General features: G+C 37.2%; 1 protein-coding gene across 1 annotated transcript in view; it reads left to right on the top strand.

Annotated features, from left to right (window-relative positions):
- Window positions 1-14203, top strand: part of LOC139746268 (uncharacterized) — a 33798-nt gene that overhangs the window by 14175 nt on the left and 5420 nt on the right. The window contains exons 4-6 of the mRNA XM_071657307.1: window positions 3469-3632; window positions 8868-9008; window positions 11956-12105. Coding sequence (XP_071513408.1) covers window positions 3469-3632; window positions 8868-9008; window positions 11956-12105 — 455 coding nt within the window. The remainder of the gene's footprint in view (window positions 1-3468; window positions 3633-8867; window positions 9009-11955; window positions 12106-14203) is intronic.

Raw genomic sequence — 14203 nt, 5'->3', positions numbered from 1 at the left:
TCCTTCATTGAGTACTATGTGCTAGCTTTACCTTTAGGCAAAATGGTAGGAGCAATAGATAGAAGTTGTAGATAGGATCATTATACAGGAGCATTAGGTAGAAGTAGTAGATGGGGACATTTGTAGTAAATGGAAACATTTAGGTGAGAGTATTAGGTAGTAGTAGTAAATTGGAACTTTAGGTAAAAGTAATTGTAAGGAACATAAGGCAGGAGCTTCTAAAAACTACACTAAAGTTTCACTCTGCCGGTGGCCTTTTAAGGGTGAAGAACTAAGAGACTAAGAAGCGGCACTAGAGTTAAACGGTTATGGAGAGTTGTTTTTGCAACCCCCGTGAGGGCATTCCCGAAGGGAATGAGTGGCAGAAATATAGATAGACAGATATAGCAGGAGAAAGAGTACAAAAGATAGAGATATGTAATATATGTACAAGAAGTAGAATTGAATACTGCTCTGTTGTATGGTTACCAATCATGAAGGAATGATAAGTAAATTAGAAAGAATTCAGAAATGCTTCATAAGTTGAATTAATGGACTTGAGCATATGAACTGCCATAACAGAATGAAAGAGCTGGAAATGTAACGTTTGGAGAAATGCATACAAAGATGTATTGCAACAAGTAGATGGTATAAAGACTAATAAACTATGAACCTGAAAGCAACTCAGTAAGGTAGTTACAGAATCATTAAATCAGAGTAAAGATATATTAGTTAGTGGTTGGTAGGCAGCCAATGACCAGGGAGGTATATTATCAGTACTACCCACCTGGGTGTCGAGAGGGTTAGTGATTGCTGCCAGCACTTCACTGGTTGCAAAGTTGCACTCCTCTGACCCAGGTAGCTGTCGTTTCTTTCTGCCTCACTTGCATGTGGACTACTGGCATTCTGTCCACAAACGTACAATCTCTACTTGTCACACATAACACTTTACAATGCTCAACTCACACAGCTCATTCTTCATAACTGGATTTTCCTGTGGTGAGTGCTATCTGCTAGCCCTGCCTTTTGGCAAAATGGTAGGAACAATAGATAGAAGTAGTAAGTAGGAACACTTAGGTAGAAGCATTAAGTAGAAGTAGTAGGTAGGAACATTAGGTAGAAGTAGTCAGTAGGAAACACAGTGCTAGACTTTCCCCCTGCTGCTGGCCTTTTGAGGGTGGGGCACTGAAGATTAAGAAGCAATACTGGAGTTGGCTAGTTAAGGAGACATTGTTGCCATGGACAAGAATTTTACCTGTAGTGCCTTCAGAAATTTTCACAAGATTTATGATTCATGGTTGAAGACAATACCTGATGAGCCCCAAATAGATGACAGTGCCGATAGAGTAGCAGCCAAAAAAGCGTTATGTAAAAGGCAAATAATATGAGTAGAGGAGTGGTGGACAAGGGAAAGAACACCCAACAAACTTGTGAGCTGAGTGCGTTGTGCTAACCTTTTCATTATGATAAAATCTTATCATATTTATGTGCTTGTAATTAAGCCCTCTCCATAATTTTGTTAAGACTTTTGTCATGGTTGTTAACATCAAAACATTTAACAGGATTAGTCATTGGTCTTTGCTTTTTTAACTTTCTTCCTTTGGTTTTTCTGGTTCTCTCTGTTCCCTAGTGCATAGCTTCCTTTCTGATTGTTTCCTTGCAGTATTCACTGATAGAGTGACTTCTTTTATCCTATGAACAGTGGTGTCCTGTAGAGTTCTAATATCGCCCTCTCTCTTTCTTCTCTCCTTAAACGATCTATTAGATTTTTTCTTATGATGCACTTCTTATTTATTGTGTGTGTTTCAGCAAGGGGAAGCATTATGAGATATTTTTTCATGACCATTTGAAGTATAGAAGCATTTGATTATGTTATATTTCAGTTTTGAAATAAAAAGATTTTTGGACATTTTTGTCAGGGAGACAGATTTGCTGAAAAACCTTAGTATAAATAATGTGTTTCATGTTGAATATGAATCTTTTATAAGCAGTACTTTTTATTAAAGAATACGAACCTCATCAGTATGCATTTGTTGTCCTTCTATCTTATGTGCCTACCTCTGGTCCTCAACTCTTAGGGATTTTGGTGAAGCATTTTTTTCTTTGCCCTTGGCATCTCCAAAGTATTTTACAGGTTGTGTCATAAGCCTTTATGCCCTAAACTCCCTTCCTTTGGTTTTACTGCTCCTGTCTTTTCTCTAATTAATAGTTTCCTTTCAGGCCAATCCATTGCTGTGGTCATTGATGGAGCGATTTCCCCTTCATATTCCATCAGTAGTGGAGTTCCTCAGGTTTCTGTCCTATCAGTCACTCCCTTTCTTTTCAAATTATCTTCTCTCATGTACTTTGAACCCTGCTCAGTTATATGCTGATGATTCCTCTTTACATACTTCTGCTAACTTTTCCTCCACTCTTCCTTTTGATACTCATTCTTTCTCTTGTAGTGATCATATTTCCTTTCTCATTTCAGACTTTTGCAGCATTCCAGAATAGATGAGCCCTGTGAACTGTATAGTGCTAAAATGCAATTTTTCCCCTTATTTATTTCTAAGCATCATTTCTCTGTTTAATAACAAAACCACAGTTTAACCCTCTAATAATATGAATATGTTGGGAATAACTATATCCTCTACCCTTTCCTAAAACCTCTCATAATTATCAACATGACAAAGTCTGTTTCCCAAAAGCAGAGTGTTCTATGCTTCATAATTATTTTTCTTGTGAATAGCTGTTTCATATCAACAAAGGTTTTATTCCTTAAGTATGCTCACTTATCTGGTGTGGCTAACCCTCCACCTCTCTGTGAACTAAAGTGGAATCAAAAGCCTTTATTCTCATTAATTCTCTTGGTATCTCCTCTCTTCAGCCTTCTCTTTCCATATGCCACAGTAATGCCATCCTTTCTCTATTCCATAGGTATCATTTTGGACATTGTTCTCATGAAATGTCTGCATGTGTTCCCACCATTGCTTGATCCATGGTGTGCATTTGGCTGACGTGCCACATGAGGATTAGCTGTTATGGTACCTTCTGCCCTTTACCTGAGGAGTACTCTTCTTTCTTTTGTCTTTCCCTCTTCTTATAATCTTTCATCCTGTAAGATTCAGGTGTAGAAGCACAAATGGAGCCCTGATTAATTTCTACTTTCTTTTTCTTTCCCCCAAGATGGTCTTGAGTGGGGCATGTTATTTGCCCATGCCATGTCTGATGGTATTAAAAAAGATGTACTTATTTTCCTAATACTTCATTTGTATACACCTGTATATCATCATTGTCTCAGGTTAATTTGTAATTGCTCATTTATTATATTTTTCTACTTGAATGAAGTGACTTTATTTTCCTCTCCTAATCTAGATTGGTAACTAATGTTGCTTTATTTCAATGGGTATCTGTTTTCTTAGGTGTATGTGAGTTTTTGAATTTCAGGTCAACCTTAATTCTCATTTTAAAATTTGTCAATAATGAATCTTTCATCAATTTTCTCTTCAGCAAAGTATGGATATGAGTATGTCTATAGAAGCCTTCACGAACGATTTGGGATGCGTGTGCACGTCAGTCGATGGAAATATCGCATGTATCATACCGTACCTGAAATCCAAGATGCACTTACTCCAGATGCAACTGAAACATGGATTCATGCCTGTGACTGGAGGGTTAGTTAGTATGCATATACCTTTTTCTTTCATTTTTATAAGTGCTTGTCTTTTCCTGCTTTAGCAAGGTAGTATCAGGAACAGATGACTGAGCCCTTTAGGGAAAAATCCTTACTTGGTCCAATCTTCTGTTCTTGTAGGACTAAATATTGGTATGCATATGCATATATTCACATTCATATCCATTTTTATTTTTATTATATAATTATTATATATTTTAACATATATATTCACCCACATATACATATAGGAACATATAATATATTGTATTAAAACATAAAATTTTTCTGTAAACACTTAGAACTTTTGTCTCCATGATGCCCTGTAACTATTAGAATCCAAATTCACCTGTCTTTCTTCATGATTGAAATCCTCCATTATCAGTACTTTACCTTCTTTAAGAAGTGTAGGTAGGCAAAAGGTGAGAGCAAATGAAGTAAGGGGAGTGGAGGTATTTAGGAAAACATTGATGGCATGTGCAAGAGATGCACATGGCAAAGGAAAGGTGGGAGGTGGGCAGATATGTGGTGCGGAAGGTAAGCTACTAGAGGCAGAGAAGTTTTTATCTAGGGTTCAAGGCTTGTGTATGAGTAGGAAGAGAGGAGAGTGAATGGTTCCCAGTGAAGGTCAGTCTGTGGCAGGGGTGTGTGATTTCACAGTGGTTGTTTAATTTGTTTATGGATGGGATGGTGAGGGAGGTAAATGCAAGTCTTGGAGAGAGGGACAAGTACAGAGTCTATTAGGGATGAGAGGGCTTAGGAAGTGAGTAAGTTGTTGTTTGCTAACGAGACAGCAATGGTGGCTTATTCAAGTGAGAAACTTCAGAAGTTGGTGACTGAGTTTGGAAGAGTGTTTAGTTGAGAGTAAATATGAATAAAAGCAGGGTTATTAGGTTCAGCAGGATTGAGGGACAGGTTATTATCTCATAGGGAAATGGCTGTGTTTGAAGGAATAGTAGTTCAAACAATTTCATGTGGTTGTGAGGCATGATCTGTAGATAGGGTTGTACAGAGGAAGGTGGATGTGTTGGAAATGAAATGTTTGAGGACAATATGTGGTGTGAGGTGGTTTGATCGAGTAAGTAATGAAACGGTAAGAGAGATGTGTGGTAATAAAATGAGTGTTATTGAGAGAGCAAAAGAGGAAGTGTTGAAATGGTTTGGACATATGGAGAGAATGAGTGAGGAAAGGTTGACAAAGAAGGATATATTTGTCGGAGGTGAAGAGAACAAGGAGAAGCGGGATACCAAGTTGGAGATGGAAGGATGGAGTGAAAAAGATTTTGAGTGATCGGGGCCTGAACATGCAGGAGGGTGAGGGGGTCAATAAGCAGCTAGGTTGACAAGACCAACTGCCACATCTAGGATTTGAACCGATGCACTTGACTCTGGATAGCCCATGAATACGTCACTGTCAGGAATGCTAACTGATGCTAACTACTAATCCATCAGCATTTGTATGCATTATTTTCAGTCTGGTATTGCCATCATGTAACATTCCTGATCTGTTTGTGGTTCTGGCAGTGGTGGTTTGTGCTCTTGCCTCAATAAGTGGTTATGTTTTATGCCATCTTACTGCATTCTTTACTTTTCTCCTTTTCTATCATGCTTGATGAATACTCTATTGAATTCCAACTTTTTTTTTTTTTTTTTATACTTTGTCGCTGTCTCCCGCGTTTGCGAGGTAGCGCAAGGAAACAGACGAAAGAAATGGCCCAACCCCCCCCCCATACACATGTATATACATACGTCCACACACGCAAATATACATACCTACACAGCTTTCCATGGTTTACCCCAGACGCTTCACATGCCTTGATTCAATCCACTGACAGCATGTCAGCCCCGGTATACCACATCGCTCCAATTCACTCTATTCCTTGCCCTCCTTTCACCCTCCTGCATGTTCAGGCCCCGATCACACAAAATCTTTTTCACTCCATCTTTCCACCTCCAATTTGGTCTCCCTCTTCTCCGTGTTCCCTCCACCTCCGACACATATATCCTCTTGGTCAATCTTTCCTCACTCATCCTCTCCATGTGCCCAAACCACTTCAAAACACCCTCTTCTGCTCTCTCAACCACGCTCTTTTTATTTCCACACATCTCTCTTACCCTTACGTTACTCACTCGATCAAACCACCTCACACCACACATTGTCCTCAAACATCTCATTTCCAGCACATCCATCCTCCTGCGCACAACTCTATCCATAGCCCACGCCTCGCAACCATACAACATTGTTGGAACCACTATTCCTTCAAACATACCCATTTTTGCTTTCCGAGATAATGTTCTCGACTTCCACACATTCTTCAAGGCCCCCAGAATTTTCGCCCCCTCCCCCACCCTATGATCCACTTCCGCTTCCATGGTTCCATCCGCTGCCAGATCCACTCCCAGATATCTAAAACACTTCACTTCCTCCAGTTTTTCTCCATTCAAACTCACCTCCCAATTGACTTGACCCTCAACCCTACTGTACCTAATAACCTTGCTCTTATTCACATTTACTCTTAACTTTCTTCTTCCACACACTTTACCAAACTCAGTCACCAGCTTCTGCAGTTTCACACATGAATCAGCCACCAGCGCTGTGTCATCAGCGAACAACAACTGACTCACTTCCCAAGCTCTCTCATCCCCAACAGACTTCATACTTGCCCCTCTTTCCAAAACTCTTGCATTTACCTCCCTAACAACCCCATCCATAAACAAATTAAACAACCATGGAGACATCACACACCCCTGCCGCAAACCTACATTCACTGAGAACCAATCACTTTCCTCTCTTCCTACACGTACACATGCCTTACATCCTCGATAAAAACTTTTCACTGCTTCTAACAACTTTCCTCCCACACCATATATTCTTAATACCTTCCACAGAGCATCTCTATCAACTCTATCATATGCCTTCTCCAGATCCAACTTGTCTTTAAGTTTCTTTGTGCACCTAAGTATCTCCTAGCTAGATGACTTCAAATGTAACCTTAATCAGTCATCCCTGTATGGCTTGATTTTAACCACCAATTCATCTTTACCACAGAAATTGCATCTGATAATCCTGTTCCTTTCAGTAACTTTTTCTCTCTTTTCCCTTTTCATATTTTCTGGTGAATGTTTTTATGCATTCCAAAAATAATCAAAGATTTATGTCGATGAAGTTCCAGGGTTAATAATCTTTATGATTTAGGTGCTGTCCACCTAACAGTCAAGTCCATCAGTTGTGATTCATCTACCTGTGTGCTTCTGGCTTTCTCAATGCTATTCTTTCACTTTACCAAGAAGTGCTGATCCTGTATGCTCTGCATGTTTTTAAACTTTGCATTTATTGGACGATAAATTTTGGAGATTGATCTGTTTCAATATCTCCAGGTTTCAATTCCACTGCATAAGGCAACATACTCTAAGATTGTTGACAAGCTCTAGAAACTGCTCCAGCTCCCCCTCCTTGCCATCTATTTTCAGTAGTTTCTGTCTTTGTGTTATGGGCGTTTCTTCTTTTCCAACAGCCTTTTGGATATATAGAATAGCCCCCTCTAAAGTTTCCTACTCTTATTTATTTTAAACTCTTTCATCTGATTACAAACTTTACTATGTCTGCAAAAAAATTGTCCTTCCCCATATATTGAGTGATGTAAAAAAATATGTTTATGATTGTTACTATAATCCTTCATTACACAAGGTCCTCTTGCATCTCATGACACCTTTCCCAGTCTTTACTATCATGTCTAATTGTATTAACTTCTGATCCTCCTTTTAATTCTTTCAGATATCTCCAAACCTTTGTTCTTTGATGATGCATGTTTTATCTGTTCATCTTGCTGCCTGGTCCTTATACTTTATCTGATCTGAATCCATTTGTGACAAATATCAAATATAAAAAAAAAAAGGAACAGTTTGGTGCAATAACAGGTTTACCTTCACTCTCCTTACTGATCTATCTGGACTGAATTGGGCTTATTTCCCTGGGGCCTTGAAGTTGCAGGCCCTATTAAATGGGCCTAGAGTTGTATATAGTTATAGTGATATACATAGCGAAAGAGTTCCCCCTACCAAATGATTATAAGCTGCTATGTCTTCTGTTTTACACCCTGCTTGTAAAAGTATTGTTCAGTTTAAGTGTTTTAGATCTCATTTCTGAGCCAAAACTGGACATCCCAAGGAGATATACGCCGTCCTATCATCCACTTGTATTATTTTTCCTTTATATGAGATATAATTTTCTTGCTAGGAAGAGTATATAAAATGAGGACACTGCATGCAAAAGATAGGCCTGATGAACGTAATAGAAATAGATATTTCTTTACATTGCCTCATGGTCACAAACTTGTGTTGTCATATTAATTGTGATATGGTAGGTATTCTTCATTAAGTAGATGTTTATCCTTGTTGACATAAAGTGAAACTTGGTTTGGGGTGAAACTTGGTTGGGATATTCAAGCTTTTGTGTAAGCAGCTTGCTATGTCTTAGTACAGAAATGAGTTTCAGAGGAAAATGAGGACACTATACATGCCTTTTTTCACGAGCAATATTAGTCTTTCTAGTAAGTTATGTGATAATGCCTTCTTTGTTATAGATTAATTTTGTTTACTTGATTTCTTTAGGTAACTGGCAGTAGACAAGGAAGCAGATGGTTGCTGGAGTGAGCTTTAGGTGCATTGTGGAGTGTGTAAAAGGAGAGGTTAGGGCAAAGACATTTATATTTGAAGTTATAATAGTTTTGACATTACCATATAGATGTGCATCTTGGGCTGTAAATGCAGAAGAAATGAAGAATGTGAGTGTTACAAATTAGAAATCCAGGACAGGATGTGGTGAAGAGGTTGGATGTGTTTCAAGTTAAATACCTAAGGACTCTGTGTGGTGTAAGGTGGGTTGATCGTGTTAGGATTGACAGTGTTAGAGAGAGGTGAGCTAGTAAGTGCAGTCTGACTGAGAGAATCCATTAGGATGTGCTGAATTAGTTTGAACAAAGGGCAAGATCAAGCAAAGAAAGACTAAGAGGGTCCGTGTCAGAAGTGGAGACCACTGGATGGTAGGCTTTTGTTTCAGTGCACTGTATATGGCAGCTAGAGAATGGATGTATGCAAATGAGACTGTGTTTTATGTGTTTCTGAGGCTGGCTCATTATGATGGAAAGGGAAATTATCTGTATATATATTAAAAAAAATAATTTTGAATGAAATTTTTATCAATGTTAGTAATTGAACATATAATCATCTTTTTTAGATGAATGAAGTAGAAGAAGGCGAGGATCACAGTGATCGTCAACTACCTTGTCGATGTGTACCTTTTGGGGTGGACACTGCACCTAGCATACGTGTCATCCGACCTTCAGCCATATTCTATACAGTCTATCAGTCTGCTAAGGTATGGTTATTCATTTTTCAGTTTGAAATGATTGCTTATGATATACTCTTTGCATGCCACATCCATCTCTTGTACATACCATTCCTCACAGACTCCCTTCACTTCATTTATTCTCACCTTTTGCTGTTCTGCACTCAATTTTTCATGGTATTTTCTCATACATTTATCTTTTCCAAGCTCACTTACTGTCTTTACTCCCATTTCCATAACATTGTTTGCTCTTTTTTGAAAACCTCTACACCTGTTCACCCTTGCCTCCACAAGATAGTGATCAGATGTCCCACCAGTTGCCCCTTTCAGCACATTTACATCTAAGCCTCTCTTTTACTTGCCTATCAATTTATATGTAATCCAGTGATGCCCTGTGACTTTCTCTCTTACTCACATAAGTATTTTGTGTATACTCCTCCTTTTAAGCCAGGTATTTCCAATCACCAGGCCTTTTTCAGCACACAGTACAAGCTATTTACCATTTCCATTCATAACACTGAATACCCCATGCACTCCAATTATACCCTTAACTCATGAATCCATAATTATACCCATCTGCTGCCCCAGTCAACATATTTTCATTGAAAAGTCTCTTTTTATATGCCCATAAATTAAAATGTAATCCAGTAATGCCCACTGACTATCTCTCCCACTCGCATATGTATCCTTGTTTATAACCCCTTTTTTATATCAGGTATTTCCAGTCACCAGTCCTTTTTTCAGCAAACATTGCCACAGGCCGTTCACTATTTCTGCTCAGATCATAGAATGTGTTTCTGAATGTAGGGATGTGATAATTATGGTGTTACAGAGGAAGGTAATGATTGTGATTTTTTTCAAATGATGTTTGATCACACAATCATGGACCACATTATGAGTAAGACAATTAGTTGTTATGGATCCTTTACTCGTGAAACTGATGCTCATATCAAGTGGAAAGATAGTGACTTATATGAAATGAACATTTTCTTTGCATTAGTATTGTTGATGCCATTTGTAAAAAAAAAAAAGCATTCACTCAAAAATATCAGTAACAGGCCCTTTGATTCAAACATTTATGTTCAGCAAGCTTAACAGAAGAAATTACTTATTCTTACTTCAAAGATTCTTACAGTTTGCATTCAGTAATAGGACTGATGAAAATTATAAGCTTTACGTGGTAAAATATATGTATACCTACCAGAATGAATGTTCACAAATGTTCTGCCCATTTCAAATGCTTAATATTGATGACTTTTTCATGCTTTTCAAAGGTAAGCTTAGCTTCAAGCAATACATTCCATTTAATAATAATAGATTTGGAATAGAGGTCTTTGTGAGAGTGGTATAGTTTGAAACATAATTGTATGTACTGGTAAGCATGTGGATTTGAGTACAGTGATTGCATTGGACTTTCTGGTGCAATGAAGAAACTGATAAACAAATATTTGGGAAAGGGACTCATACTGTGCAAAGACATTTGGAATGAGAGTACCTGTAAGTAAATAGTACTGCTACTTGTGGTTCAGTTAGACCAAACGAAATACATGCCTCTTTTTCATCAGGAACTAAAGCCAAGTGCACAGCCAGTATTCTGGTATGGAAGTGATCAGATAAATGTGGTTTGCATAATCTCAACAATACACACTAGAAATATGATTTGGTTGTGGAAAGTAAGACTGCCATGCATGAGGCCAGATAGAGTAATCTTCAACATTCAGGACATGTTTGGTAGGTGAAGCAAACATGGAAATAGGATCAGTGAAATTCGAGAAAATCAGAAAAATGCTACTAAAAATCATACTTTTCATATGTTAGATGTTACTATGTTTAACTTTTAGTTTGTATTTAGTGAAAGCTGGTTAAAAAGAAACCATTGAATATAGCTTAAGTCCAGATTTTGGAAAAGCAGTGTCATGACCAATACTTTACATGCTGGTTGTGTTAGGATAGCATCATATTCATCAGTCTCCTGATACACTTGTAGCCAAACATTAGAATAAAAAAAGAAATGCCAAAATTTTTGTTTTGTGCAGAAAGATACAAGAAGAGAACCGTAGAGGTTAGACACGTTATTGGTGTAAAGAGTGTGATGTGGCATTATGCCTTAACTTTTTTAGAGATTATCACACTCTGCAAAATTATTGACATATATTAGTTTAAATACCTTTGTGAATGATTTATATATCTGAAACTTATGCAAATGTCATGTGTAAAAACTATGGTGCATAATGATTCTAGGTAATGTTTGTTATTTGTTGTGTATCATGTTGCAAATAGTCACCAAAAGTGTGAAGTTTGTGGCATAATATAAAAAAAAATATGTGATAACCTGAGTAAGTCTGTTGGTGGTTGAGGCAGACCACAGACAGATGTGCTGATTCATATTTGCTAAGCAAGCATATTCCCTTGTTGGTGCACCAAGTGTATATGATGTATGAAAAATAGTTTACCTTATCAGTCTATTGATTGTACGTTAAATCATTTGAAATGAATTCAATCACAAACATACTGGAGGAGGTAAAACTTACATCTGTTTTACCTTGGAAGGTTAACACCTGGTCTCAAGCATCATATGATCTTTTAGAAATGACTAAACTCTATTTTCCTGTATAGTTTTCTTGCTCTTTCTGTTTAATATATTCCCTCATACTGTCTTACCAAAGATTCCTTCTCTTTCTTTTCCCCTTACCTTTTAAGTCAGGTATTTTTCTACAGCTTTGCTGACTTAAAAGTATAATTAACATTAAAAGTCCCTCAACAAGCCATTTGAATTAGGGTTATTAGTCTGTTACACTTAAATGTTTAAGATTGTCAGTAGCCAAATGTATAAGAAAGATTATGTGTGTGTAGGGAAAAGATGACATGATATAGATGTATGGAATGAACTTTTGATGTTCAGTGTAAATCCAAAAGAAATGCTGAAGTCCCATGACTTGTGGCTCGACAAATAACTTGCATTCTCCTACATCTACAGGAAGTGAAACAAATTAATCGGGATGGGACTTTCTGCAGAGTGCTTTTGTCAATGCATGCATCTTGTTCAGAGGTTCTTGATTTGGTGTCCTATCTTCGGCCTCGAAAGGTCTACCCAAATGTTATTCCCATGAATTCTTCTAGAGAAGAGGTAAGACTATAAAAATTTCCTAGGTATTAAAAGTAATAAGATTAGGCTAAATATGTTTTAAGAGCAATCTCTCAGCAAAACTTTATTAACTACAGTTACAGTACTAGATTTTAAAAAGTATGTTTACTAATTGTTTTTCATATAAGGACTAGACCTTATGAATATCAGAGTACTTGTTGGTAGTGGGTTTAAGACATCATTTTACCTCCTAAAAAGAGTGTATCTACCAACATATCACCCTCTTCATCCACTGCAATATCTTTGAGGCAGCTATTTTTATGTAGAAACCCAGCAACTTACCTAGGTCTATGACATTATTGGCATGAAGATTCAGGTGGTGCCTACTTGCAGCCAGTCCATAGCACACATTTGTTCAAACAATTGCTTTTCAGTATTGGCTTTTTCTCCTCAGTCTCATCATTTGTTTTAATTCTTCCTTGTGACCTTCATGGCCTTCTGAGATAGATGTGTATCATTTTCATTTGATTGCCTTTGGTGATACAGATTGTAAGTACTTTTTTCTGAGTTAAATCCAGTTAGGCTTTTAGGTTCATGAGTTCACCTTAGTGTTACAGCTTACTACCTTTTTTTTTCCCCTGCATCACAGTTTTTTGTATGTTTCTATTGATTGTGTGCATCAGCAGACATGAATGTAGCAAATACACACTTTAAACATGAGGACATTCATAGATAGACATGTAATAGACACAGGGCAGGTAGGGTAAACAAGAGTATTGCTAAATTTTTTTTTATAAGAAGGAGTATTATAAGGAGAGTGGATGATGTTTTGTGTTCAACAGAGTTGGAAGAGGGTTTGCCAGATCATATGGTACTGATTTGTAGGTTTGTACTTGTGTATTGGATGAGAAGTAGCAATGAAAAATAATAGAATGATTGCTTTCCTGGAGACTGTCATGTAAGTGTGCAGTATGTCATGTATAGGGTGTAACAAGAGAGCTGAAGCATGGTGGAATGAAGGTTTGAAAAAGTTGTTTGATATAAAAGAGAGTCCAATCGAAGAAACTAAGATTTTCAGAAAATGTTGGTGAATACAGAACAAAAACTACAAACTTTGAAGCTCAAAATATGCCAAAACAGTTATATAGTATTGAAGGAAAAAAGTATATATAATTTTAAGAAGGACAAGCATTTTAGGAAGGTTGAATAAGAGTAGAAGAGAGGTGTGTTTTAGGAGTGAAAGTGTTAGAGATATATATAATAGAATGTAACAAAAGATGAAAATTATAAGAGATGGAGGGAATACTGTACTTTGAAAAAACTGATTGGAAATGGGGGTGAAAGAAGAGTGTCATTTGGTTCTTGGGAACAGGAGTAATGAGGAAGAAAGAAACACTTGTATAGGAAAGGAAGATGCTATGAAGGAGAAAGTTAAAAGAGGAATTAAGCTTTTATAGAATGGAACAGTTGGGGGCACAATGGAATGGTGATTGGTTTGGGGAAAAGGGAATGAAAGCAAGTTTAAGAATTATGGGGGAATAAGTATACTCTGCTTAGTTTGTAAAGTGTATGATAGAGTGGTTATTGATCGTTTGAAAAAGACTAGTGAACCTCTTATTCAAGAGCATCAGGATGGGTTTTAAAAGGGAGGAGGGTGAGTAAATCAGATTTCCATATTTAAGTAGGGAGAAAGTTTTAAGAGAGAAAGAAGATGTATCTCTGCTGGTACAGTGCTGGAAAGGTTAGAGGCTTTAAGGATGCCTACTGTGAAAGACAAAAGAGTAAAAAATGAACTGATCAAAACATTATAAGTTTTTGAACAGGTTAAGTATAAACATATTCGGTGTATTGATAAGGAAGTATTTAGCAAGTTGTATATATCCTAAATGAGGCTAAAATTAGAATATACTTATCAAGTTTAGTCACTGCACCTAAAGAAGCACAAAGAGCTGGAGGCTTTAAATTTACCCACCTTAGAGGAGGGAAGAGCCAGGGGTGACCTGATCACAACCTATAAGTCTATATCACAACCTATAAGATATCATTGTTATGGACAACTAACAGTTATTTAAATGATGTAGCGATAGATCAGCCAGAGGACATAACAAAATTAAGTGAGAAATTTGTTAAAACATATGTA

The sequence above is a fragment of the Panulirus ornatus genome, chromosome 64 (genome assembly GCF_036320965.1).
Source record: "Panulirus ornatus isolate Po-2019 chromosome 64, ASM3632096v1, whole genome shotgun sequence".
Taxonomy (NCBI): Eukaryota; Metazoa; Arthropoda; class Malacostraca; order Decapoda; family Palinuridae; genus Panulirus; species Panulirus ornatus.
Note: the sequence above shows the minus strand (reverse complement) of the source record. Positions and strands in the feature narration are given on the sequence as shown.